This window comes from Papio anubis, chromosome X (genome assembly GCF_008728515.1).
Source record: "Papio anubis isolate 15944 chromosome X, Panubis1.0, whole genome shotgun sequence".
NCBI lineage: Eukaryota > Metazoa > Chordata > Mammalia > Primates > Cercopithecidae > Papio > Papio anubis.
In genome coordinates, this window is record NC_044996.1 from 98,314,255 (window position 1) to 98,339,226 (window position 24,972).

Consider the following 24,972-nt stretch of genomic DNA (forward strand, 5'->3'; position numbering starts at 1 on the left):
GCCTGAACCTAACCGTATAGATTGCCTGCTAAAACAAATGTATCAACATTCTTCATATGATTTAAACAAGGCCCATATTATGTATTTTGAATACATAATATTCCAAATGGCCAGGATACAATCCAAAATTACTCAGCATGCAAAGAATAATAAAATGCTCAATTCAAATGGGGAACAACAACCAGTAGATGCCAAGAATGAGATGATGCAGATGTTGGAATAATCTGACAGAACTTTAAAGCAGCTTTATAAAAATGATTGAATGAGCAATCATCCTTGAAACAAATATTAAAATGGAAAGTATTGGAATAGAAAAGAGGAGACACAAAGACTAACCAAATGGAAATTTTGGAATTGAAAGATAAAATTTTAAAAAATCACTGGGTAGGCACAACAGCAGAATAGAGATGACAGAGTGAAGAGCCAGTGAACTTAAAGATAGATCAATAAAAAATATTAAATCTGAACAACACAGAGAAAAAAAAAGATTGAAAAACAACAACAGTCTGAGGAACTTGTGGAACAACAAAAAGTCTAATATTCAAGCTATTGGAGTCCAAGAAAGAGAAGAGTGTGGGGCAGAAAAAGTATTTGAGGCTGGGTGAAGCCAGTGGCTCAAGCCTGGCACTACGGGGGAGCCAAGACGGGAGGATCATCTGAGCCCATGAGTTTGAGACCAGCCTAGGCAACATAAGGAGATCCTGTCTCTAAAAAATAAAAAATAAATAAATAAAAAATTTAAAAGCTAGGTGTGGTGGCATTTGCCTGTGGTCTCAGCTACTTGGGAGGTTGAGGTGGGAGGATTGCTTGAGCTCAGGAGGTCAAGTCTGCAGTGAGCTGTGATTGTGCCACTGCACTACAGCCTGGGTGACAGAGAAAGACACTGTCTCAAAAAATATACATATTTAAAGCAATAATGGCCCCAAACTTTCCAAGTTAGGTAAAGACATAAAGTCAAGAAGATGGGCAAACCCCCAATAGGATAAAGCCAAAGAAATCCACATCCAGACACATAATCAAATTGCTGAAAACTAAAGGCAAAATAAAATATCTTGAAAGCAGTGAGAGAAAAATGGCTCATTACCTGCAGGAGAACAGTGATTTCAATGACTATGGATTTCTCATCACAAACCGTGAAGGTCAGCGCTATGGTTTTAGCATCCCCACCAAAACTCACGTTGAAACCTTAGTTTCCAGTGCAGCAATGTTGGCAGAGGGTACCTTTAAGAGATGATTAGGTTGTTAAGATACATTAATGTCTTTCTCGTGAGACTAGATTAGTTCTTATGGATTATTTCTCTGAAATGGATTAGTTCCTATGAGAGCAGGTTGTTATAAAGTGAGGTTGTCTCTTGTGTTTGGTTTCTCTGCAGGCACCTGCTGCCCCTTTGGCTTCTCTGCCATGTTGTGGTGCAGCATGAGGCCCTCACCAGAAGTTGAGCAGATGCCAGCACCGTGCTGTTAACCTTTCCAGCCACCAGAGTTGTGAGTAAAATAAACCTCTTTCTTCGTAAGTTTACCCAGACCCAGGTATTCTATGATAGCAATACAAAACAGACTCTGATAGACAGAAGGAAATGACACATTTTTAAAGTGCTGAAAGGCTGAAAGAAAAGAACTATTGACCCTGAATTGCACATCCAGTGAAAATAGCCTTCATGTGAAATAAAGATATTCTCATATGAAGTAGTGAAATAAAGACATTCTCATATGAAAGAAAAGAAAACTAAGGGAATTCATAGCCAGGATACCTATTCTAAAAGAATTGCTAAAGGATACCTGTTCTAAAAGAATTGCTAAAGGAAGTTCCTTTTTTTTTTTTTGATCAAGTTGCCCAGGCTGGAATGCAGTGGTGTGATCTCGGTTCACTGCAACCTCCACTTCCCTCCACTTCCCGGGTTCAGGCCATTCTCTTGCCTCAGCCTCCTGAGTAGCTGGGATTACAGGCGCCCACCATGATGCCTGGCTAATTTTTGTATTTTTAGTAGAGACAGGGTTTCACCATCTTGGCCAGGCTGGTCTTCAACTCCTGACCTCAGGTGATCCGACTGCCTCAGGCTCCCAAACTGCTGGGATTACAGGCGAGAGCCACCGTTCCCAGCCAGGAAGTTCTTTATAAAAAGGATACAAGAAGGAAACTTGGAACATCAGGAATGAAGGAAGAAGAACGGGAATGGTAAACATCTTGGTAAATATAATGGACTATTCTCCTTTTTAGTTCTTTAAAACATGCTTGACTGTTCAAAGCAAAAAAATTTAACATTGATGAGTTTTCAATGTATACAGAATATATAATACACTTGTAACATGAAGTAGAAAGGCTCATGCCTGTAATCCCAACATTTTGGGAGACTGAGGTCAGGAGTTCGAGACCAGCCTGGTCAACATGGTGAAACCCCGTCTCTACTAAAAATACAAAAATTAGTTGTGCGCGGTGACGGGCACCTGTAATCCCAGCTACTCAGGAGGCTGAGGTGGGAGAATCACTTGAACCTGGGAGGTGGAGATTGAAGTGAGCCGCGATCACACCACTGCACCCCAGCCTGGGCAACAGAGTGAGAGACTCCATCTCAAAATAAAAACAAAAAACAAATCAAACTTGAATTTCAAAGAATTGAAATAAAAAATATGCTCTCTGACCATAATGGAATTAAACCTGAAATCAATACCCAAAAAGATAATAATGAAATCTCCAATCATTTAGAAATTAAACACACTTCTAAATAATCCAGGGGTCAAAGAAAATGTCTCTAAGGAAATTAGAAAATATTTTGAATTTACCAACAATGAAAAGACAATATATCAGACTTTGTGGGCTGCAGAAAGAGCAGTACTGAGAGGAAATGTATAGCATTAAATGTTATTTTAGAACAGAAGAAATGTCTTAAACCCATAATCTGAGATTCCAATGTAAGAAACTAGAAAAAGAGCAAAATAAATCAGAATAAAGCAGAAGGAAGGAATAACAAAGATAAAAGGATAAATCAATGAAATTGACAACCAAAAAATGAAATCAAAAGCTAGTTTGAAAGATCAGCGCAACTGATAAACCTCTAGCACAATTGACAAAGAAAAAAGACACAAATAACCAATAGCAGGCAAAAAAGGGGATATCACTACAAACCTGTGAGGCATTATTAAAAAGATAATAAGGAAATACTACGAATAACTCTACACACATAAATTTGACAACTTAGATGAAAAGGATCAATTCCTTGGAAGCCACAAGCTAACAGACCTCACCAAAATTAAATAAGGCACCCAAGTGACCTTATAATTATTAAGGAATGTTTAAAAACTTCGGAAAAAGAAATCTCTGGGTCCAAATAGTTTCACTGATGAATTTTGCCAAATGTTTAAAGAATAATAAAAATTATACATTATCTTTTTTTTTTTTTTTTTTTTGAGAAGGAGTCTTGCTCTGTCACCCAGACTGGAGTGCAGTGGCGCAATCTCGGCTCACTGCAAGCTCCGCCTCCTGTGTTCACGCCATTCTCCTGCCTCAGCATCCCGAGTAGCTGGGACTACAGGCGCCGGCCACCACGCCTGGCCAATTTTTTGTATTTTTAGTAGAGACGGGGTTTCACTGTGTTAGCCAGGATGGTCTCGATCCGCCCACCTCGGCCTCCCAAAGTGCTGGGATTACAGGTGTGAGCCACGGTGCCCGGCCTATACATTATCTTTTCCAGATAGTAGAAGAGGGAATACTTTCCAGTTCATTTTATAAGGCCAGAATTACCCTGATGTCAACCACAGACAAAAGATAGTAGATGCAAAAATCCTCAACAAAATATTAGAAAATGGAATTCAGCAACATATAAAAGTAATAATATATCATGACCAAGGGAGGTTTATCTCAGGAATGCAAGAATTGATCATATTAACAGTCTAAAGAAGGAAAACCACATAATCACATTAATAAATGCAGAAAAGTAAATGAGAAGGGAATTTCCTCAATTTGAGAAAGGCCATCCACAAAAATACATATAACTAATATATTTAATAATAAAAGACTGCATGCTTTTCTCTTGAGATTGGGAACAAGACAAGGCTATCTACTCTTACTATTTACATTCAACATAATAGTGGCAATCTTAGCCAGTGTAATAATGCAAGAAAAAGAAAAACATATGAATTGGAAAGAAAGAAAGAAAATTGTCTCTATTCATAGAAGACATGATTATATATCCAAAGAATCTCAGATAAGCTACAGAAATACTCTTAGAACCAATTAGTGAGGTTAGCAAACTCATCAGATACAAAGTCAACCTATAAACGCCAATCACACTTCTATGAACAAGCAATGATCAACTGGAAACAAATCCAAAAAATAATAATAAGGCTGGGTGTGGTGGCTCATGCCTGTAATTCCAGCACTTTGGGAGGCTGAGGTGTGTGGACTGCTTGAGTACAGGAGTTCGAGGCTGCAGTGAGCTATGATCGTGCCACTTCACTCTAGCCTGGCCCATAGAGCAAGACCCTGTCTCAAATAATAATAATAATAACATTTACAATAGCTCCAAAAAGTGAAATACTTGGATATAAATCTAACAAAACAAGTACAAGATCTGTATGCTGAAACCTACAAAACACTGATGACAAAAATTGAAGAACGCCTAAATAACAGGAGAGACATGCCCTGTTCATGGATAAGACTCAGAATAGTAAAGATGTCAATTATCTCCAAAAGCAAAACCCCCAAAAACCAACCAAACGAATGAAAAAATGACCATAGTGGCACGCACCTGCAGTCTCAGCCCAGCTACTTGGGAGACTGAGGTGCGAGGGTTGCTTGAGTCTGGGAGGTAGAGGCAGCAGTAAGCCATGATCGCGCCCCTGCACTCCAACCTGGGTGACAGAGTACATCCTGTCAACAACAACAACAAAAAAGCGATTCACGATTCCAGTTAAAACATTGTAGCTGGATTTCTTTTGTAGATATTGTCAAGCTGATTTGAAAATTTATATGGAAGGTCAAAGGAATTAAAATAGCCAAAGCTATTTTGAAAAAGAGCAAAGTTAGAGAAATCATACTACCTAATTTTAAGACTAATTTACACTGACAGAAAGCAGATCAGTGGTTTCCTGGGGGCGGGGAACAGGCAGGCAGAGGGGCTGAAGGAAAGGATTACGACGGGACAAGGAAAGTTTTGGAGTAGTAGATAGATTCATTATCTTGTTTGTGGTGTTGGTTTCATGAATGTATGTTTGTGACAAATTTGTCAAATTGTACACTTTAAATATGTACAGGCCAATTATAACTCAATAAAGCTATTTTTGAAATAAGTCTTTCCAAAGAGACATATTACTTTTACATCCAGTAGGTGGCAGCTGGAACCATGGATTTTGACAGTATGTTTGCGTCTTATCCTCCAGCCGTATTTTAGTTTGTAAAATAACATATAGGAAGTGTAATATCTATGTAGGTTAGTTAGCATTTTGGTATATTTTATAAGATTATGATGAAAATAAAAGGGAACATAATAGGTCGTTACCAGATTATTATTTATTGTTCCTTGAAGCTTTAATATAGTTAAGTATGAAATGCAGAATCAAGAAGAGATATGTACCCACCCACCCTGGCAATTTACAAAGAATCAAGAGGCTGATTGACAGTTGAACGATTCTTTGCTCTTCTATAGTACCTTTTACAGAAAGCCTTATAAGTGTGTTATCAAAGCCACCTGTCACTCCTTGTTAAAAACGCTCTGCCTTTTAAAAGTTGTAAATTAAAACTTAACCCTGTTAATAATATCATTGCCTCATTTTTCTTTCTAACTAGATTGAAATTTCAGCCCCAGAATTCTCTAGTTGTCTTCAGAGCTCCCTCTGGCAGGAAAGAAGACCTATCCTCATCCTGCATAGGAGTAGGGAGCAATTCCTTTGACCCCCAGACCAGTTATCTGTTGAAAAAGAAAAGAGAGAATCTCAGGCGAAAGGTAATTCACAAGTATTCTTCAAAAGCATTTTTATGATTTGTAATAATATACTTAGCCACCTATTATCTTTGTTTTATTTCCTATCATAAAAAGGAATTACCTGACTGGATATTTATGGTCCAACCCAATTATTCATATAGTTTATAATTCAACTAGCAATCTTTTACGACTAACTTAGATTTAAAACTGAATTAGTTCTATCATCTGCCGCCTGCTAAGAAAGGGGTTTCTACATTATGTATTTCTTTTCAGCTCAAAAGCGCTACGATTTTTATCAGTGTTTATTCTACTGCTAAAAGATGTTAAAAATCTGAAAAATCCTTAAGACATCAAAACAATCAACCGATCTTCTAGGCATGATGTAAATATTGGTTTTCCAAGTTCATTCTACTGATTTGAAGAATTTCAATAAACAGGAAGTAAAAAAATTTAATGTACAAAGTAGGCTAAACACATCATCTTGGAATTCGGATAACTTACTCTCTAGAAAATCGAAATAAAATGTTTTTCAGTCTAGCATGATGAGCTTAACATACTAAATAGGATTATGCTTTAGAAGTATGCAAAAGTACCAATCACTCAGTTACTTACAGGGGATCCCCCCAACCCCCAAAATCAAAGAAATAGTCATATCACCTTGAAAATTCCACCAGCTTCAGGCTGCCTCAAAAGGCCCTCGGGGTCCATCCCATCCCGGGCGCAGGTCACATACATTTCAGAGTAATTCTTCCCTCCAAAGCAGCATGAAGTTGTTTTATCAACAGGCAGCTTCACAGTTTGAAGTCTTTTCCCTAGACCACCAAGTATTTTATTTAAAGTTTAGTCGCAGCAATTTCCAACCTGTGTATTGTTTCTAGGGAAGATCTAAGAAGACTGGGGAGGTCAGGATTCATCTGTGCATTTAATATTTAATCTACTTTCCCTGACAATTTATTTTGAGCAAAAAGATGCACTTCTACAGGAAAAGAAATTCTGACTAACTTTCGGGCTATATCTCTGCTTGGCCATGACAAGGATTTTTCATTTTGCTGTGGGCCTACCTGTCACAGGATCTAAACGAATCACTCTTCCTCCGTTGTAACAGGCCACCCAGAGCTTCCCCTCAGCATCAATACACATTCCATCTGGGATTTGTTCTTCTTTTTCGAGCTTGTAAACACTTCTGCGGTTGGCTGTGGTTAAAAGGCAAAAACAAAAACAGAACCACAACAAAACAACAGGCCACTAAATACTGAGAATCAAACAGGGAGCTCTCAAGCTGGTTATAAATACTGATCACTTCAGCTTATCCAGTGTCTGGCATGTGAACAAAGGATTTTTACCACATGATTGGGATGGATTCATTGTCTTTTGTTTGGGTACAGGCATCTGTTTAAGCATTCAGAGAAAAAAGAAAGCAGAATTCTTACTAAAATGCCAATAATAGTTCTTTTTGAAGCTGACCTGAATTGGGGCCCTGCATGTCTATGTCAAGTACATGTCAGCTTGTGGTTAGACCTTTGCTGTTTCAGTTACAAAACTCTTGAGATCCACAAGGCAACTTAATGGTATCACGTGAACAGTTCATGCACAAAAACTAGCAAGATGTATGAGTTCTTTTTCTGCCTGACTGAGTGCTCCAAAATCAAGACTAAATATTAGAAGAGCCTGTTTCTGGCAGGAGGGGCACGCAGAAACCACCTAGGTACCCTTAAGCGGGGGTAACCGTGGTATACAAAAAACAAATATCAAAATCCAGAACTTTATGCTACAAAGTCCAGGTCACTACAGTCATCAGATTGAGGTATAATGGAAAAATGTTAAAACCACGTATAATGACAATGGGTACAAACAGTCATAAAAAAGAGCACTACATCCTTCTTTCTTTTCCTTCCTTCCTTCCTTCCTTCCTTCCTTCCTTCCTTCCTTCCTTCCTTCCTTCCTTCCTTCCTTCCTTTCTTCTTTCCTTCCTTCCTTCCTTTCTTCCTCTCTTCCTTCCTTCTCTCTCTCTCTCTTTCTTTCTTTCTTTTTCTTTCTTGATGGAGTCTCGCTCTGTTGCCAGGCAGGAGTACAGTGGCGCGATCTTGGCTCACTGCAACCCCTGCCTCCCGGGTTCAAGCGATTCTCCTGCCTCAGCCTCCCAAGCACTACATATTTCAAAGCAAAACATCTGCACCAGAATAGTTTGCCTCTGATTAAATCTGCATGCAGAGTTCTGGGGATATTTTTTCGAAGTCATTTTTATTATTAGTGTTGCTCTTTTGTTTCATAAAAGGTTTGGCACCTTTCATGAAACAGTTTCAAGGACTCCCTTCTAGATTCTAAATAATTCCTTCCCTCCCATTTTCCAACTATGGCTCCTTTCAAGCATATTGATGGAGTTGGACAACGTGCAATTACTTTTTTTTTTTTTGCATTTCCATTTTGAAAGGTTGGTAATTAGCTTCTGAGTACTTGCCTATGGTTAACTAAAGTACAAACAAGAAATAGCAATCAAAAACCTCAAGGTTTCTGTTCTTTTGCGCCAATATTCCGTTAAGTATTATCTGCCTTTAGGCACCTCCTGGTAGAATAGGATCCCTTTTGCAGTGAGCCTCTTTCTGGTGATGATGGCAAGGAAGAGGATTGAGAATCTATATTTGTATTAATTATTTTTTATTAGCTTCCCCAGATCTATCCACATTATGCCAAACTCTTGCCATATTTAAATATGTTGAGGGCCATGATTTGACTGGCAGCACAGTCAAGTCTGTGCTATCGTTACTGTATTGGAATAGTAGCATCAGAAAGCTCTCCATTTAAGTAAGGACCTCTTCACATGAGGCGAGGGAGAGGCGCCTTACTAGTCACAAACACGTGAAAACAATACTGGCAGCACTGAGACAAATAATGAAAAATACATACAGATCTGTCCTGTCTGCAGGTCATAGTCAAAGGCATCCACGGAGTAGGACAGGCTGTCAATGTAATAGAAGATTTTGTGGTCTAGCGACCAATCCAAACCATTGGAGATGTCCACCTGGTCAAAGTACTTTTTCACGTGGTGGTCAGGAAAGAGGGAGTACAGGGATCCCTGGTGCCGCTCAAGAACTGCCGGAGCTGTTTCCTCAGCCATGGTGCCTATGAAAACCAAAGAGCACTCAGCTCTGCCCCAGAGCATCTTGCCCCATGCACGACACCATCCTTTCTCACCAGGGATCCTTTCCAGTGATTAAATCAAAGGAAATCATTATACAATTCCAATTTGGGCCCTATATATATATACATTTTTAAAAAATGACAATTACCTTGCATATAATGCAAATTAAAACTGTGCCTAGAGGTGCTGGTTCAAAACAAGAAGGAGTAAACATGCACGAACCTCATTTTCTCCCACTGAGCACAGCTATAAAACCTGGATAAAATACATGGCACGGCCATCTTAGAACTCTGAAAAGCAAATATTAGCAGGTAGCTCAGGGAAGAACAGCAGACGTGGAAGTACCATGGAATTGATGGTGAGCTCTTCATTTTCTTCTCTGGTATCTGCCAGCCTGAACTCAACGCACCCTGAAATCTGGAAATGTGCACTGTGGTGCAGACAGAGATCCAAGAGAAACCCCCTAGATCTGGTTCAAGGAGCAGAAAAGGAAACTCCTGAAGCTCAGAGAGAGTGGAGAAAATCCCTAGGTTATTTTCCACTCCTTTTTCTCCATTCTCTCACGCACCAGTCCCCAGACAAGTCTGCAGCAGGGGTAGCAATGGCAGAGAGAATGGCCAGCAGCAGGAAACTGTAGGAATGCAAACTCCAAGGGAAGGAGACGTTCATCTCCATTGGGTGAAGTTGCAGCCCCAAAAGGGTGACGCCAAATACTGTTGCTTTTATATTATCTTTCTCTGTCCTCGCTGCTTGGTCCCAGACGCAGCACAGTCATAGAAATGGGTGGTTTCTGGCTGGTGGAATGAAAAGGAGAGGTCCAGGAAACTGGAAATGACTGAGAAATAGTGAAGGGGCAATTGCTCAGGAACGCAGTCCCGTTAAGCTGTTTACCATCTCCTAGGCTCACCCCAACTTGGACTTATACATGCATGAATTGGATTCGAATTAGCCTACTGAAGACATTGAGAGCAGAGCTGATAGAACTCCTTCTGGGTCCCAGACTGACCACTGGGTGGCACACGTGTGAGACAGATCCTAATAACATCTAATAAAAAACAGGTTGGAACTTGTGGCCTGAACCTACACATATACATTGCCTGCTAAGACAACTATAACAACATTCTTCAAAGGATTTCTTCTTCCCCTTCCTCCTCCTCCTCTTCCTCCTCCTCCTTCTCCTCCTCTTCTTCCTTCTTCCTTCTTTCTTCTTTCTTCTTCTTCTTCTTCTTTGATACGTCATCCAGGCTGGAGTGTTGTGGCACGATCATGGCTCACTGCAGTCTCAATCTCCCAGGCTCAGGCGATTCTCCTACCTCAGCCTCCTGAGTGGCTGGGGCTACAGGCACATACCACCACGCCAGGCTAGGTTTGTTTGTTTTGTTTTGGTTTTGTTTTTGTATTTTGAGTAGAGACGGGGTTTTGCCATGTTGCCCAGGCTGGTCTCAAACTCCTAGACTCACTCTGGTTGCCCAGGCTGGAGTGCAGTGATGCAGTCTCGGCTCATGCAGCCTCGACCTCCTCGAGGCTCAGGTGATTCTCCTACCTCAGCCTCCCCAGTAGCTCAAGCAACTCAAGCAATCCACCTGCCTTGGCCTCCAAAGTGCTGGGGTCACAGGCATGAGCTGCCATGCCAAACCCCCTCCTTCTCCTTCTCCTTCTCCTTCTGCTTCTTCTTTTTTTTCTTCGTTTTTTTTTTTGTTTGTTTGTTTGTTTGTTTGTTTGTTTTTTAGCAGAGTCTTGCTCTGTTGCCCAGGCTGGAGTGCAGTGGCATGATCACAGCTCACTGCAGCCTCAACCTCCCGGACTCAAGCGTTCCTCCCACCTCAGCCTCTGAGCAGCTGGGTCTGTGGGGGTAAGCCACCATGCCTGGCTCATTTGTTTTATTTTTTATTTTTGTAGAGACGAGATTTCACTGTGTTGCCCAGGCTGGTCTCAAACTCCTGAGCTCAAGTGATCTACCTGCCTCAGCCTCCCAAAGTGCTGGGATTACAGGCTTGAGCCACCGCGCCCGGCCAAAGGATTTCAATAGGACTCAGGGCCTCATAATATTCAAAATGTCTAGAACACAACCCCAGATTACTTGGCAACACAAAGAAACATGGAAATCTCGACTCACATAGGAAAAGAGAATCAACAGATGCCGAAAATGAGATGGCACAGATGCCAAAGAGACAATGTAGATGGGAAGCCTGAATAGCAAGCAAGACAGGGTTGATCCTCCCTCCTTGGGGAGAAAGATGTTCCCTTGGCAGTTTCCTGCTCTAGGTCAGTTGGGTTTGTTTCATGGCTCTCCCTGCACAATATCTGCCTCACAGAAAAAGAGGCCTGGAACATGCACATGAATCTCCTGCTGCTTGGAAAGCCTCTTCCTTGGTGGACAGAATAATCTAGAGCCTCAGCTTCATTATCTAGTAACAAGCATAGACAGGTCAGATCTTGGGTGTGGTGATATCTTCAGGGTGCGATCACCTTGAGAATCCATCTAGACTATAAGATGACCCCACCTTTTTCTGGGCCTGGGGCACCTCGGAGTAACCTATTAGGTATATACTACTGTACTAGTGTTAGGCATCTGCAAGAATACTATAGTATTATAACATAATTATATATAATATAATATATAAATATAATATATAATATTATATATAGTTATATTATATATTATATAATGCAATTATATAATATATAATATATAATTATATTAATATAATTATATGTACTTATATAATTATACTATATTATAATATATAAATTAAAATTATATATTATAATATATAAAGTAAAACTATATATTATCATAAGTATAATATTATAGTATTAGTATTAGTACTATAGAATATTATAGTAATACCTAATAGTTACACCCACAATGACACCTACAATTTTAAGAGGTCTCTTGATGGCCCAGAGACTCCATGCTAAGAATGCAGGCCTTGGAGGCCATCTTTATTTTTGTCTCACAAAGTGCCTCAGAACTGTAAACTTTTTAAAAAAAGTATGGAGCTCTTCATGCATTTGCGTGTCATCCTTGTGCAGGGGCCATGCTAATCTTCTCTGTATTGTTCCAATTTTAGTAGATATGCTGCTGAAGCGAGCGCAGAACTGTCAACTTCTACTCAAAAGAGGGAAAGAAAATCAATTTCACCAGGAGGCGAAATATCCAATCACGTATCTTTATCCTGCAGAAATTACTGCAGAAGGGCTTCCAACAGATCCTCATCTTTAATCTTTCAACCTGTCCCTGACCATATCTGTGGTTGTATAAAGCCCAGGAAGATGAGAAGCAGTCTACAGTCAGCTGCTCTGACCTCTCCTGCCTTCCAGGTTGAACATGCACAGGGCCAGGACAGCGGGGCCAACAATATGAGGCGGCAGTGTGGGAAGGTGGGAATAGCAGAGATGGAGAATCAACTTTGGCTAACTTAGAAGGTTATTATGATGAGAAATATATGTGAAATGCATTATCTAATTTAAAACGGTAGATAAAATTCTCTTAAACCTGCATATAAGTCATTCTGCAACCATCATAGTAAATTTTGGTTCAAGAAAGAATCATCAACGAATGCAAAACTTAAGGGAGAAATTTCGATGAGGACCAGGATATTTGTGTGGACTTAGAGTATCTCCCCATGTTGTAGCCAGCCTCCAAGATAGCGCCTAATGATTCCCACCTTTCAGCATTCTCACCCTTGGATAGTTCCCTCTGACATTGTCTGTGTGACCAAATAGCATATGGCAGAAGTGATGGTATGTCACTTCCAATTGGCTAAAGACTGTAGCTTCCATCTTGGATCTTGGGTGCATGCGTTTTCTCTCTCTCTCCTCTCTCTCTCTCTCTCTCCTCTTATCACTAGTTCTAGGGGCAGCCATGTCCTGAGCAGCCCTATGGAGAGACCCACCAGCTAAGGAGCTGAAGCCTCCTGCCAACCCCTATGTGAATGAGCTTAGAGGTGGATCCTTCAGGCCTCTTCAGAGAATCCAGCCTTTTCCGAGGCTGCAGCCCCTGCGGAAAGCTTGACTGCAGTCTTATGAGATAGCCTGAACTGGATCCATCCAGCTAAGCTGCACCCAGATTCTTGACCTTCAGAAACCATCTGAGGTAATAAATATTTCTTATTTTAAGCCTCTAAGTTTCAGCGTAATTTGTTATCCAGCAATAGATAACTAACAACCCCCACAAATTGTTTATAAATTGCAATTAAAAATAGTTATGCGGTAGAGAAATCTGACAGAGGCTTAACCTGGCGATCAAAATCACCAACGAGGGGACACATGGACATCGTGTACCTCCAGATGGGTTACCCTGAGAACAGAACATTATCTATGCAGTATTCCCGTCAGGAATGTATAACATCAACTTGATCACAAACACCAGACAGATACTAAATAAGGAATGCCCTGTTAAAAAAGGGGGGAGTTGGGTAGGGCTGGCTGTATTCTTCAAAAATGGCAATGTTATAAAAAACAACAACAAAAAAAGCCATGAAAATGTTCCAGTTTTAAAAAAGATCAAAGAGATATGAAAAGGAAATGCAATCCATGATCCTAGACTGTATCCTGTGCTGGAGGGAAAAAACGTGAGAAAGAACACTTTTTGCACAATTGACAAAACTGGGATTTAAATAGTATATCAGATAAAATGACTATATCAATGCTAAACTTTTTTAAGTTGATCACTCTAACTGTGGTCATGTAAGAATATGTCATCTTTCTTGGGAAATTCACACTGCAGCATTTTAGGGGTAAAGGCACATAGGATATACATGCAACCTACTCTCACATGATTCTGGAGATAGGCCGGGCGCAGTGGCTCACACCTGTAATCCCAGCACTTGGGAGGATGAGGTGTGAGGATCACTTGAGCTCAGGAGTTCAAGACCAGCCTGGGCAACAGAGTGAGATCTCATCTCTTTTTTTTTTTTTTTTTTTAAATAAAGGACTCCAGAGATAAATATGTTTAGATATATACAGACAGCGAATGATAAAGCAAATGGAAAAAAATGTTAGCAATAGGTGAACCTGAGTAAAAGGTATACAATGCAAGTGTTGTTTGTACTATTCTTTTTTTTTTGAGATGGAGCCTCTCTCTATTGCCCAGGCCGGAGTGCAATGGCGTGACCTTGGCTCACTGCAAGCTCTGCCTCTCAGGTGCACGGCATTCTCCTGCCTCAGCCTCCCCAGTAGCTGGGACTACAGGTGCCCACCACCACGCCTGGCTATTTTTTTTATTTTTAGAACAGACAGGGTTTCACCTTGTTAGCCAGGATGGTCTGAATCTCCTGACCTCATGATCTGCCCGCCTCGGCCTTCCCAAAGTGCTGGGATTACAGGCGTGAGCCACCACGCCCGGCCTGTACTATTCTTATTTTTTTCTGTAGATTTGAAAATATTTCTGATTTAAACATCAACAACAAAACCCCTGTATTTAAAACTCACTTAAACCACCAAAATACCATACAGATTTTAGTCTCTGCTAGAGACGGAAATACAAATGAAGATTTTATCATAGGATTTTGTGTGTGTGTGTGTGCTACAAGTTACTCAGGCAATAATAAAAGAAGAACCCAAGATTCATTATAAATAACACTTTTGAGGTAGTGAGAACTAACTTACTTTCTTACTTTCTTTTTCTTTCTTTCTTTCTCCTTTCTTTTTCTTCTTTCTTTCTTTCTTTCTTTCTTTCTTTCTTTCTTTCTTTCTTTCTTTCTTTCTTTCTTTCTTTCTTTCTTTCTTCTTTCTTCTCTTTCTTCCCTCCCTCCCTCCCTCCCTTCCTTCCTCCTTCCCTCCTTCCTTCCTTCCTTCCTTCCTTCCTTCCTTCCTTCCTTCCTTCCTTCCTTCCTTCTTTCGAGACTCTATCACCCAGGTTGGAGTGCAGTGGCACGATCTTGGCTCACTGCAGCCTCAAACTACTGGGCTCAGATGATCCTTCCAACTCAGCCTCCTGAGTAGCTGGGACCACAGGTGCACGCCACCACACCCAGCTAATTTTTTGTAACTTTGGTAGGGACAGAATTTCACCATGTTGCCCAGGCTGGTCTCGAACTCCTGGGCTCATGCGATCCACTCGCCTTGGCTCCCAAAGTGCTGGGATTACAGGCGTGAGCCACCACCCTGGCCAGTAGTGAGAAGTTTGTATGTCAAAGTATTTCCTCCAAGGCTCAGTAAGTAGGTGTTAAGAGAAATCTTACCAGCAAAGTACCTCCCGGCGGGATCCACCTTCCCATCATTGAAGCGATTGTTTTTCTTGTCGTTATCCACTGTGGCCAAGACAACTGCTGATTGTTCTTCCCAGTTCAAAGCACAGAACTTTGTTCCAATGGTGGCAACATAGCCTCCCGACTGGCGAAGGGCCACAGAGCTGACTGGGGCATCTGTAGAGGCAAAGCAACAGTTAAAAAGCAGTACCAGTTTAGTGGCTGAGGCCACTGAGGTCACTGTGCTACCTGGCATCGCTTAGAGTGGGAGCCCAGCTCTCGTGACAATGGGAGCGCTCTCTTCCTTCTGTTGAGTAGGGAAGGCTATGTAACCTAGTACATTTGTTGAGTATGAATTATGTGTGCTGATCTGGGCAGCAATAGATAGAAATGTGAATAAAACCTAATTCCTCTGGAAGCTCCCAGTCTAGTGGGAGAAGCAGAGAAGTGAAAGCACAGTGGCCATGATATGGAGCAAGTGCCACATCCAGTTCATAGGAGGAGTTTCTAATCTAGGGGCACTGGGACAGTCATCACAGAGCAAGTGATACCCCATTTTGCCAAAAAATGCTCCAGAAAATTCAGAGACACAAACTGAGTTTAGTTATAGCAACTAGGGTTTGTGACATCTCTCTGCCTCTCCGATACAGGATTTGCCTTTTTTTTTTTTTTTTTTTTTTGACAGAGTTTTGTTCTTGTTGCCCAGGCTGGAGTGCAGTGGTGCAATCTCAGCTCACTGCAACCTCTGCCTCCTGGGTTCAAGCAATTCTCCTGCCTCAGCCTCCTGAGTAGCTGGGATTACAGGCATGTGCCACCACGCCTGGCTAAATTTTATTTGTATTTTTAGCAGATGGTTTCACCATGTTGGCCAGGCTGATTTCGAACTCCTGACCTCAGGTTATCCACCCGCCTTGGCCTCCCAAAGTATTGGGATATTAGGCATGAGCCACCGCACCTGACCCAGGATTTGTCTTTTCTAAGGGGCCGTAGTTTATATGTATTTAATTGCAAATTGTTTCTCAGATCCTTTTTTGGAAGTAACCACGGTAAAAAATAATAAACAGATAGAAATGTAGATGCAGAGATAGTATAATCACATCTCTTCATTATATTACTATATTTTATGTTTTTAAATTTTAGGTTTTCTTTGTTTAATATTTTTCCATGTATAAGAAAACTTTTTTTTTGTTTTTGTTTTTTTTGAAATGGAGTCTTGCTCTGTTGCCCAGGCTGGAGTGCAGTGTCATGATCTTGACTCACTGCAACCTCCGCCTCCTGGGTTCAAGGGATTCTCCTGCCTCAGCCTTCCAAGTAGCTGGGATTACAGGCTGTGCTACCATGCCTGGCTAATGTTTGTATTTTTAGTAGAGACAGGGTTTCACCATGATGGTCAGGCTGGTCTTGAACTCCCGGCCTCAAGTGATCCACCCATCTCAGCCTCCCAAAAGTGTTGAGATTACAGGCATGAGCTACTGCACCCGGCCAAGAATTTTTTTTTTTTTTTTTTTTTAAGTGGAGAGATTGACTGCTGCGGTGAAATAAATTTATCAGAATTGATTTTGAAAACATTTCCTAAGCACCCATTCAGTGTAAGATCATGGGAGCTTCAGGAGCCACCCTTAGCTCAAAGCCCTGCTCACACTTTGATTGGAGTCATCAAGGGTCCCAGGGAATGTGTAGGACAACTCTCATCGGGGATCCCAACCTACAGCCTGAGACTTCTCTTGGTAGCTCTCTAAGCTACTGCTGACACCACAGCTTTTTCCATGGGTTGGGGGCGGGGGGCGGGGGAGAGGCGCTTTTCAGATCACAGATTGGCACGTGTGTCTGCTGCAAAAGAGACTAGAAAAGGCAAGGGGAACCCATCCCCATTCGACCCTCAGAGGTCACAGTCACTTTACCACAGTCATACTTCTGGGTGAATTAAAAAGTTGTTCCCGGGGCCGGGCGCAGTGGCTCACGCCTGTAATCCCAGCACTTTGGGAGGCCGAGGCGGGCGGATCACGAGGTCAGGAGATCGAGACCATCCTGGCTAACACGGTGAAACCCCGTCTCTACTAAAAAATACAAAAAAACTAGCCGGGCGAGGTGGCGGGCGCCTGTAGTCCCAGCTACTCGGGAGGCTGAGGCAGGAGAATGGCGTGAACCCGGGAGGCGGAGCTTGCAGTGAGCTGAGATCCGGCCACTGCACTCCAGCCTGGGCGGCAGAGCGAGACTCCGTCTCAAAAAAAACAAAGTTGTTCCCTTTCATTTAAAAATAAAGAAGTTTAAAGCGGGCCGTGGTGGCTCATGCCTGTAATCTCCGTACTTTGGGAGGTCAAGGCAGGATAATTGCTTGAGCCCGGGAGTTCAAGATCAGCCTGGGCAATATAGGGAGACCCTGTCTCTACAAAAAATAAAAATAACATTAGCTAGGTGTGGTGGCACACGCCTGTGGTTCCAGCTACTCAGGAGGCTAAGGTGGGAGGATTGCTTGAGCCTGGGAGATTGAGGCTGTAGTGAGCCATGTTGGCATTATTGCACTCCAGCCTGGATGGCAGAGCCAGACCTTGTCTAAAAAAATGAAAAATGTTGAGGTCCCAGTTCCGGATTGAGAAAGAATGTCCCAAGATTATAGGAATTCCTGATATTTTTTCCCATGGGCTCAGTGAAAACAAGAAACTTTTTTCTCTATCGGTAATTACATCAAGCCCATTCCCTTGGGCCATAGGAAGTGATAAATTCCTTCTTTAGAATTCACAGGGCCATAAACGCATCACACTCAAATTCACATGAAATTCCATCATGAATCCTATTTTGTGCAGTGAGCAAAGATGGTCCTGGTTAACTCTTTATACATCCAAAAGCTAGTTTTCACTTTCAAAGAAGGGAGGCACCTGTTTTTGTTTTGTTTTGAAAATTAAGGTCTTGGCCTGACCCAAGGCAGATAGCTGCGTCTTTAACTTTCCATGGTTATCTGACGGTATTAAGGAAAGACAGAAACTAGAGTAACCCAGCATCCAAACAAAACTGGGAATGGGCTGGGCTGGGCGTGGTGGCTCATGTCTGTAATCCCAACGCTTTGGGAGGTTGAGGTGGGTGGATCTCTTGAGCCCAGGAATTTGAGACCAGCCTGGGCAACATGGTGAAACACCACCTCTACAAAAAATACAAACTAGCTGGACGTAGTGGCACACATCTGTAGTCACAGCTACTAGGGAGGCTGAGGCAGGAGGATCCCTTGAGCCCCAGGAGATCAAGGCTGCAGTGAGCCGTGATCACACCATGGCACTCCAGCCAGGGCAACATGGTGAGACCTTGTCTCAAAACAAACAAACAAACAAAAAAACAAACAACCCCCTTCCCCCCCAAAAAAAACTAGGAATGTTGTCCCTCATTCAAAGAGGAAGAGGACAGTATTGACCATCCATAATTAAACCCTGGGTCAGAGTGGAAGGATATGGAGTGGGGACAGACAACATGACAAGTGTATTCAGTGTGCTTTGACAAGAAGGGTGCCGTGGTGACCACCCCTCCCCTGGGAAAAGGTAGCTGGCTGATCTGAGCCCAGCCTTCATCCTTACCCATGGTCACTCGCTGTACTTGCTTGGTGAGTGAATCCCACCGGCAAAGCTTTTTTGCAGGAATGTCTACGAAGAGCAAAGAGTCGGATGCTTCCTCCCATACTGGAGACTCACCGCACCGGCAGTTCTCCGGCAAAACACACTCAATCTTAATGGAAGACATGGTCGCGGGGGAGATCTATTGAAGGTAACAGAGGTGAGTGAAAGGTCATCGCACAGAACAAATATAGTAAAACACCTGGCTAAGAACTGGCAAGGCTGGATACACTTCCCCCAGATCAGAGGAGGATATGCAATGTGACAGGGAGAGACACATATAGGCAAAAGAAAAGAGCTGATAACAGAGACCATGAAACATCTTCAACCAACTTACCAGTGACGTGCTTCTCAAATGATCTTTCAAAAAGAGAACAAAAAAGCGACACCCTGACCTCCACTCCTTGGTGTTTGTGATCCTCAGAGAACTGGCTGTTGAAATAGTGCAAGGCCGCCCTTTATGTCAATACCCCGGGCCCCAGGGCGGGTCAGGGAGCCGGCAGTTTGTTCATTGGCGGCCCTTCTGGGTGTCTGCAGGGCACTTTCTGCTCCCCCCCTTCTGTTGATGCTGTTGAGCCCCTTCTTTGAGGGTGCAGAGGCCAGGGCCCTCCACACCTGCATTTTTCTGAGCTGTTTTACTGATTTATTTTTCTTCTCTGTGTGGTTGATTTTTATGAACTGCATTTTTAGGACTATGTTCACCCCAATGAGAACTCGCTGAATTCGAACTAACACGCATTTTCCAACGCAGACCATGGAAGGAGTGGAGAAAAGGACAGCATTGAACCACCCTGGCAGGAACTGACAGCCCTTCAGTGATTTCTTGCTTCCCAGGAAGACACCGTGCCAGTTTGGCAAGGAGTGTTGGACTCCACAGGAGAGGAACATTCTATGCTGGGACTTTAGGCCAGAGACCATGACCAGCGAACTGGGAGAAGACAGAAAAATTATCTGAAAAGGAGAAAAAATCAGATAAGAATCCCATGTGGGAGAGGAAAGACAGGCAACTTGCAAGAGCAATCTTTTCTTTCTGTACCTCTGCCCTGAGTAGGCGGTTTCCAGGAATGATCCACACTGCCTGCATTTGTCAGGCACAGGGGCTCAGGCCTGTAATCCCAGCTCTTTAGGAGGCTGAGGCAGGAAGATTGCTTGGACCCAGGAGTCTGGGACCGGTGTGGGCAACATAGTGAGACCCTGACTTTACAAAACAACAAAAAATTAGCGAGTGTAATGGCACATGGCTGTGGTCCTAGCTACTCGGGAGGCTGAGGTGGGAGAATCATTTGAGTCCGGGGGATGGAGGCTGCAGTGAGCCGTGATCATGCCACTGCACTCCAGCCTGGGCAACAGAGCAAGAACCTGTCTCTAAATAAATAAATAAAAATTGCCTGCATCTTCATCCTTCTCCCAGGGTAGCTATCTGCTTTGAAGTAAGTGATCCTACACATGGGTGGGCAAATGAATAGAGGGGGGAAAAAGAAAAATAATGTTTGATCTAATATTTCCTCCAATAAACTATATTTTAAAAAAGAAACACATGCTGGGCGTGGTGGCTCACGCCTGTAATCCCAGCACTTTGGGAGGCTGAGCCAGGTGAATCACGAGGTCAGGAGTTCAAGACCAGCCTGACCAACATGGTGAAACCGCATCTCTATTAAAAATACAAAAAAATTAGCCGGGCACGGTGGCGGATGCCTGTAATCCCAGCTACTCACAAGACTGAGGCAGGGGAATCATTTGAACCCGGGAGGCAGAGGTTGCAGTGAGCCGAGATTGTGCCACTGGATTCTAGCCTGAGCGACAGGGTAAGACTCCTTCTCAAAAACAAACAAACAAACAAAAACCAAAAAAACCAGAAAAACCAAAAAACCAAAACCAAAACAAACAAAAAAACCACAGCCCAAACCAGTCCCAAATACAAAGTGTCCGCATCTGCAGCAGCATTTGGAATGTTTTTTGGCTATTAAAAATGGGCTCAGGCCGGTGCCGGTGGCTCGTGCCTGTAATTCCAGCACTTTGGGAGGCTGAGGTGGGAGGATCATTGAGGTCAGGAGTTTGAGACCAGCCCAGGCAACATGCTGAAAGCCCCTCTCTACAAAAAATACAAAAAATTAGCCCGGCTTAGTGGTTCAAGCCTGTGGTACTAGCTACTAGGGAGGCTGAGGCTGGAGAATCGCTTGAACCTGGGAGGAGGAGGTTGCAGTGAGCCAAGATTGGGCCATGGCACTCCAGCCCGGGCGACAGACTGAGACCTTGTCTCAAAAAAAAAAAAAAAAAAAAAAGGGAGAGGGCGGGCAGTGTTCAGACTCCAAAGGCCTTCATCCTATCAGTCTTAGATAAGGCTCAAGATCAGAGGCAGGAGTTTTGCAATAGCGACTTTTAACCCCATGCTCCCTCATAGAAGCCAGTGGGGAGGGGACAGGGGAGCCAAATGTTCCATTTAGGTCCGGCCCGTGGCCACAAAAGGGGTGGCTGGGCAGCAGGGAGCGGGGAAGGGGGCGTCAAGCGCCCGAGCTGCCCCCGGGGTACCTGTGCGGGTGAGAGGCCTCCACAACAGTCTGGTAGAGCCGCTGGGGCCTCCGGCGACGGTGACGGCGACAGTGACAGAGAGGCCCTGGGAATCTGAAGGTTGAGCCTGCCTCGTCCCTGGCGCAGGCTTTGCAGAGGGCGCACCAGCCAGCCCGGTTGAAAGGGCCCGGGTTCCCGGGTGGGCACAGGGCAGTCAGTCTCCTTCTGGCTGCCCCCGATCGGGAGATTGGGACGGGAGGAGTGGGTCTGGCTCTGTTGTCGCCGGGGCCTTTCCTTTCCAAGGAGGGGGCGGGGAGGCCGTCCTGGCTCGGCACTCGCCAGGCTGGAAACTTCTCAGGCGGCTCGAAGGTCAGGCAGCGGGCCGAGGAGAGGGGAAACGCCTCCCGGGACCCGGCGGCTTGGTAGGTGGATGGCACGGGCCTGGGACCCCGCCCCGTCCCCGTCCCTGTACCCCGCGGCTGGAAGAATCCTGCAAAGCCGCCCCTGGCAGGCACGGGGATGGTGGGTACAGGCTTACGGCCCAGTGAACCTGAGCTTTGGAGTTCGGACGAATAGCTAGTTTACCTCTTACTTCAACCAAAAAAAGTTGTTAAATGCCGAACAGAGAGAGACTGGGAGGGTTAAACCCAAACAGGTTAAAAAGGAAAGAACAAAGCTCCTCTCCATCCTAGTGGAGAAGACCCTGGCGGCTGAAGGCCAACTCTTACAAAAACTTTTTTGGTGGGGGAAGAGGAAAGGCTCGATTTCATTTTCAAATCATATGGAAAACACATTCCTCAACGGCACGCAGCTCCACAACCCCATTCTCAGCCTAAATGTATTCCTGGTCCTGCCATCTGACGGTACAGGCTTTCTCTAAATAACCCACATTAAAAAAAAAAAAAAAAAAAAAAAAAAGAGCCAGGATCAGCACAGTGGTTCAGGCCTGTAATCTCAGCACTTTGGGAGGCCGAGGTGGGTGGATCGCTTGAGCCCAGGAGTTTGGGATGAACCTGGCAACAAACGGAGACTTCGTCTCTACTAAAAATTAAAAAAAATCCCCAAAAACGAAAAACAAAAAAATACTGGCCGGGCATGGTGGCTCACGCCTGTAATCCCAGCATTTTGGGAGGCTGAGGCAGGCGGATCACCTGAGGTCAGGAGTTCGAGACCAGCGTGACCAACATGGTGAAACCCTGTCTCTAAAAATACAAAATTAGCCGGGCGTGGTGGCACATGCCTGTAATCCCAGCTATTCGGGACGCTGAGACAGGAGAATTTCTTGAACCCAGGAGGTGGAGGTTGCAGTGAGCTGAAATTGTGCCATTGCACTCCAGCCTGGGCAACAAGAGTGAAACTACTTCTCAAAAAAAAAAAAAATTATATATATATATATATCTGGGTGTGGTGGTGCGTGCCTGTAGTTCCAGCTACTCAGGAGGCTGAGGCAGGAGGATCACTTGAGTCCAGGAGGTTGAGGCTACAGTGAGCTGTGTTTGTGCCACTGCACTCCAGCCTGGGTGACAGAGTGAGACTCTGTCTCAAAAACAAACAAACAAAAATAACTCTCTTCCTCTACTTCCTTAGTGCTGATGTCTCCCTAACCTTATCTCAGCCCAGATGTTGCTCCCAGGATACAGGCCAGCAGCTCAACTGAGCTGTCCCAAACCAAGTGCTACTACTGCTCCCACCAACCTCCTGAGCACTCTGTCTTGGGAAGTGGGCTGTGGTGCAGCCAATGTGCTGTGCAAGAAGCCCTGACACCTCGCAAGCCTCCTCTTGGTCCCTAACTCAAGTCCAGTTAGTCACTAGGTCATAGAATTGTCCCTTTAATGTCCTTCTATGTTGGCACTGCCTTAATTCATTCAGGCTTTCCCCATTTCTTGCCCAGATGGTTGTCATCTTCCTGGAGACCTCATCTCATCCCTGTGGATCTGCTGCCAAAATGACCTGCTAGACCGTGAGTCTTGCAGGGGAGGGGATGTCTTATTCACCCTCACCTCCCTGGGTCCCGCCACAGTGCTGACACATAGAGGTTGCTCAACTATATGCTTTTTAGGCTGGGCACCATGGCTGACCCTTGTAATCCCAGCACTTTGGGAGGCTGAGGCAGGAGGACCTCTTGAGGCTAGGAGTTTGACACCAGCTTGGGCCACACAGAAAGATCTCATCTCCATTAAAAAAAAAAAAAAAATTAGTCAGGCATGGTGGCTGTGATCCCAGTCACTGGGGAGGCTGAGGTGGGAGGATCGCTTGAGCTGGGGAATTCAAGCTTGCAGTGAGCTGTGATAGCGACACTGCACCTCAGCCTGGGTGACAGTGTGGGATGTGGGATCCTGTCTCTAAAAACAAAACAACAACAAAAACTATACGCTTTTTTTCTTTTTTCTTTTTTCTTTTTTTTGCTGAGAGAGGTACCTTTATGTAGAAAAAATTTCAGTCTTACAGAAAAACTGCAAGAATAATAGAAAAAATTCATGATCACCCTTCACCCAGATTCCCCAAATGTTAAGTTTACCACATTTGCTTTATCCTTCTTTCTCTTATTTACATATACATCTATATATAATTTTTTCTGACCAGTTTGGGAGCAAGTTGCAGACACGATGCCCCTTTACCTTTAAATACTGTAGTTCGACGTGTGTTTCCTGAAAGCAAAGCCATTCTCCTCCATACACACAGCACAATGGTCAAAATTAGGTAAATTAACATTGATACAGGATTATCTATTGGAGTCTCACCAAATTGTCCAACTAATGCCCTTTGTAATAAAAGGAAAAAAGATGTTTCATGCCCAAACCCAATCCAGGGTGAGGCATTGCATTTAGCTGCCTTTAGTTCCTTTTCACCTGGAACAGCTCCTCAGCCTTTTATTTTTGTTTTCTGACATCATTGACGTTTTTGGAATTCAAAATGTACAATGTCCCTTAATTTGGGATTCCTTGATTTTTCCTCATGGTTAATTCAGGCTACGCCTTTTTGGCAATGCTACAAAAGTGATGCTGTATTCTCAGCATCTGGAGGCAAACGAATGTTGATTTGTTAACTTTGATCATAATATGTGGTTATGAATCTTTTAAAATTGACTGGGCGTGGTGGCTCATGCCTGTAATCCCAGCACTTCGGGAGGCCGGGGCAGGTGGATCACTTGAGGTCCCAGCCTGGCCAACATGGTCAAACCCCATTTCTACTAGCTGGGCATGGTGGCGCATGTCTGTAGTCCCAGCTACTCAGGAGGCTGAGGCAGGAGAATTGCTTGAACCCGAGAGGTGGAGGTTGTGATGAGCCAAGAACATGCCACTGCACTCCAGTCTGGGCGAGAAAGTGAGACACTGTCTCAAAAAATAGTAATAAATTAAGTAAAAAAATAAAGTGTCATAGCACCCTGCAATGGACCCCGAGCACACAAGGCCCTTCGAACTTGTGGGGAGTCCCTTCTTGATCTCTGTCATGTTCTAGCCACGTTCTCTGCTTCTTGACTTTGAACTTGCTATTCCCTCTGCCTAGAACACTTTTCTCTAACCACTAATCCAATGCTCCCTTCTTCACTGGACTAACTTCTACCTAAGAGTCAGTTGAATGTCCCCTCCATCAGGAAGACTTCACTGACCCTC

General features: G+C 43.6%; 1 protein-coding gene and 1 non-coding gene across 3 annotated transcripts; both read right to left on the reverse strand.

The window, feature by feature from the left end:
- Nucleotides 1–5,486: 5,486 nt before the first annotated feature.
- Nucleotides 5,487–21,709, reverse strand: RGN (regucalcin). Of its 2 annotated transcripts, XM_003917626.4 has the most exons (8): nucleotides 21,380–21,699; nucleotides 19,188–19,801; nucleotides 18,815–18,992; nucleotides 15,246–15,428; nucleotides 8,823–9,038; nucleotides 6,980–7,111; nucleotides 6,576–6,730; nucleotides 5,487–5,903 (listed from the first exon to the last, which is right to left on the reverse strand). In XM_003917626.4, exons 3-8 carry the CDS (start codon nucleotides 18,975–18,977, stop codon nucleotides 5,853–5,855), a joined length of 900 nt encoding a protein of 299 aa, XP_003917675.2. In that variant the 5' UTR covers nucleotides 18,978–18,992; nucleotides 19,188–19,801; nucleotides 21,380–21,699; the 3' UTR covers nucleotides 5,487–5,852. The 2 variants fall into 2 exon arrangements, with proteins under 2 accessions (XP_003917675.2, XP_003917674.2); XM_003917625.4 differs by lacking the exon at nucleotides 19,188–19,801 and having other exon boundaries at nucleotides 21,380–21,709.
- On the reverse strand, nucleotides 12,049–12,155 carry LOC116272331. Its single transcript, XR_004181030.1, has one exon. It is a non-coding gene; the product is annotated as a U6 spliceosomal RNA (small nuclear RNA).
- Nucleotides 21,710–24,972: the final 3,263 nt, after the last annotated feature.

Coding starts and splice junctions, on each gene's coding strand:
- RGN (XM_003917625.4), bottom strand. CDS start 18,977: ATGTCTTCCATTAAGATTGAGTGTGTTTTGCCGGAGAACTGCCGGTGC. Junction 9,039..15,245: donor CGCCGGGAGGTACTTTGCTG/GTAAGATTTCTC, acceptor TGGTTTTCATAG/GCACCATGGCTGAGGAAACA. Junction 7,112..8,822: donor CCTGCAGACAGGACAGATCT/GTATGTATTTTT, acceptor TTTTAACCACAG/CCAACCGCAGAAGTGTTTAC.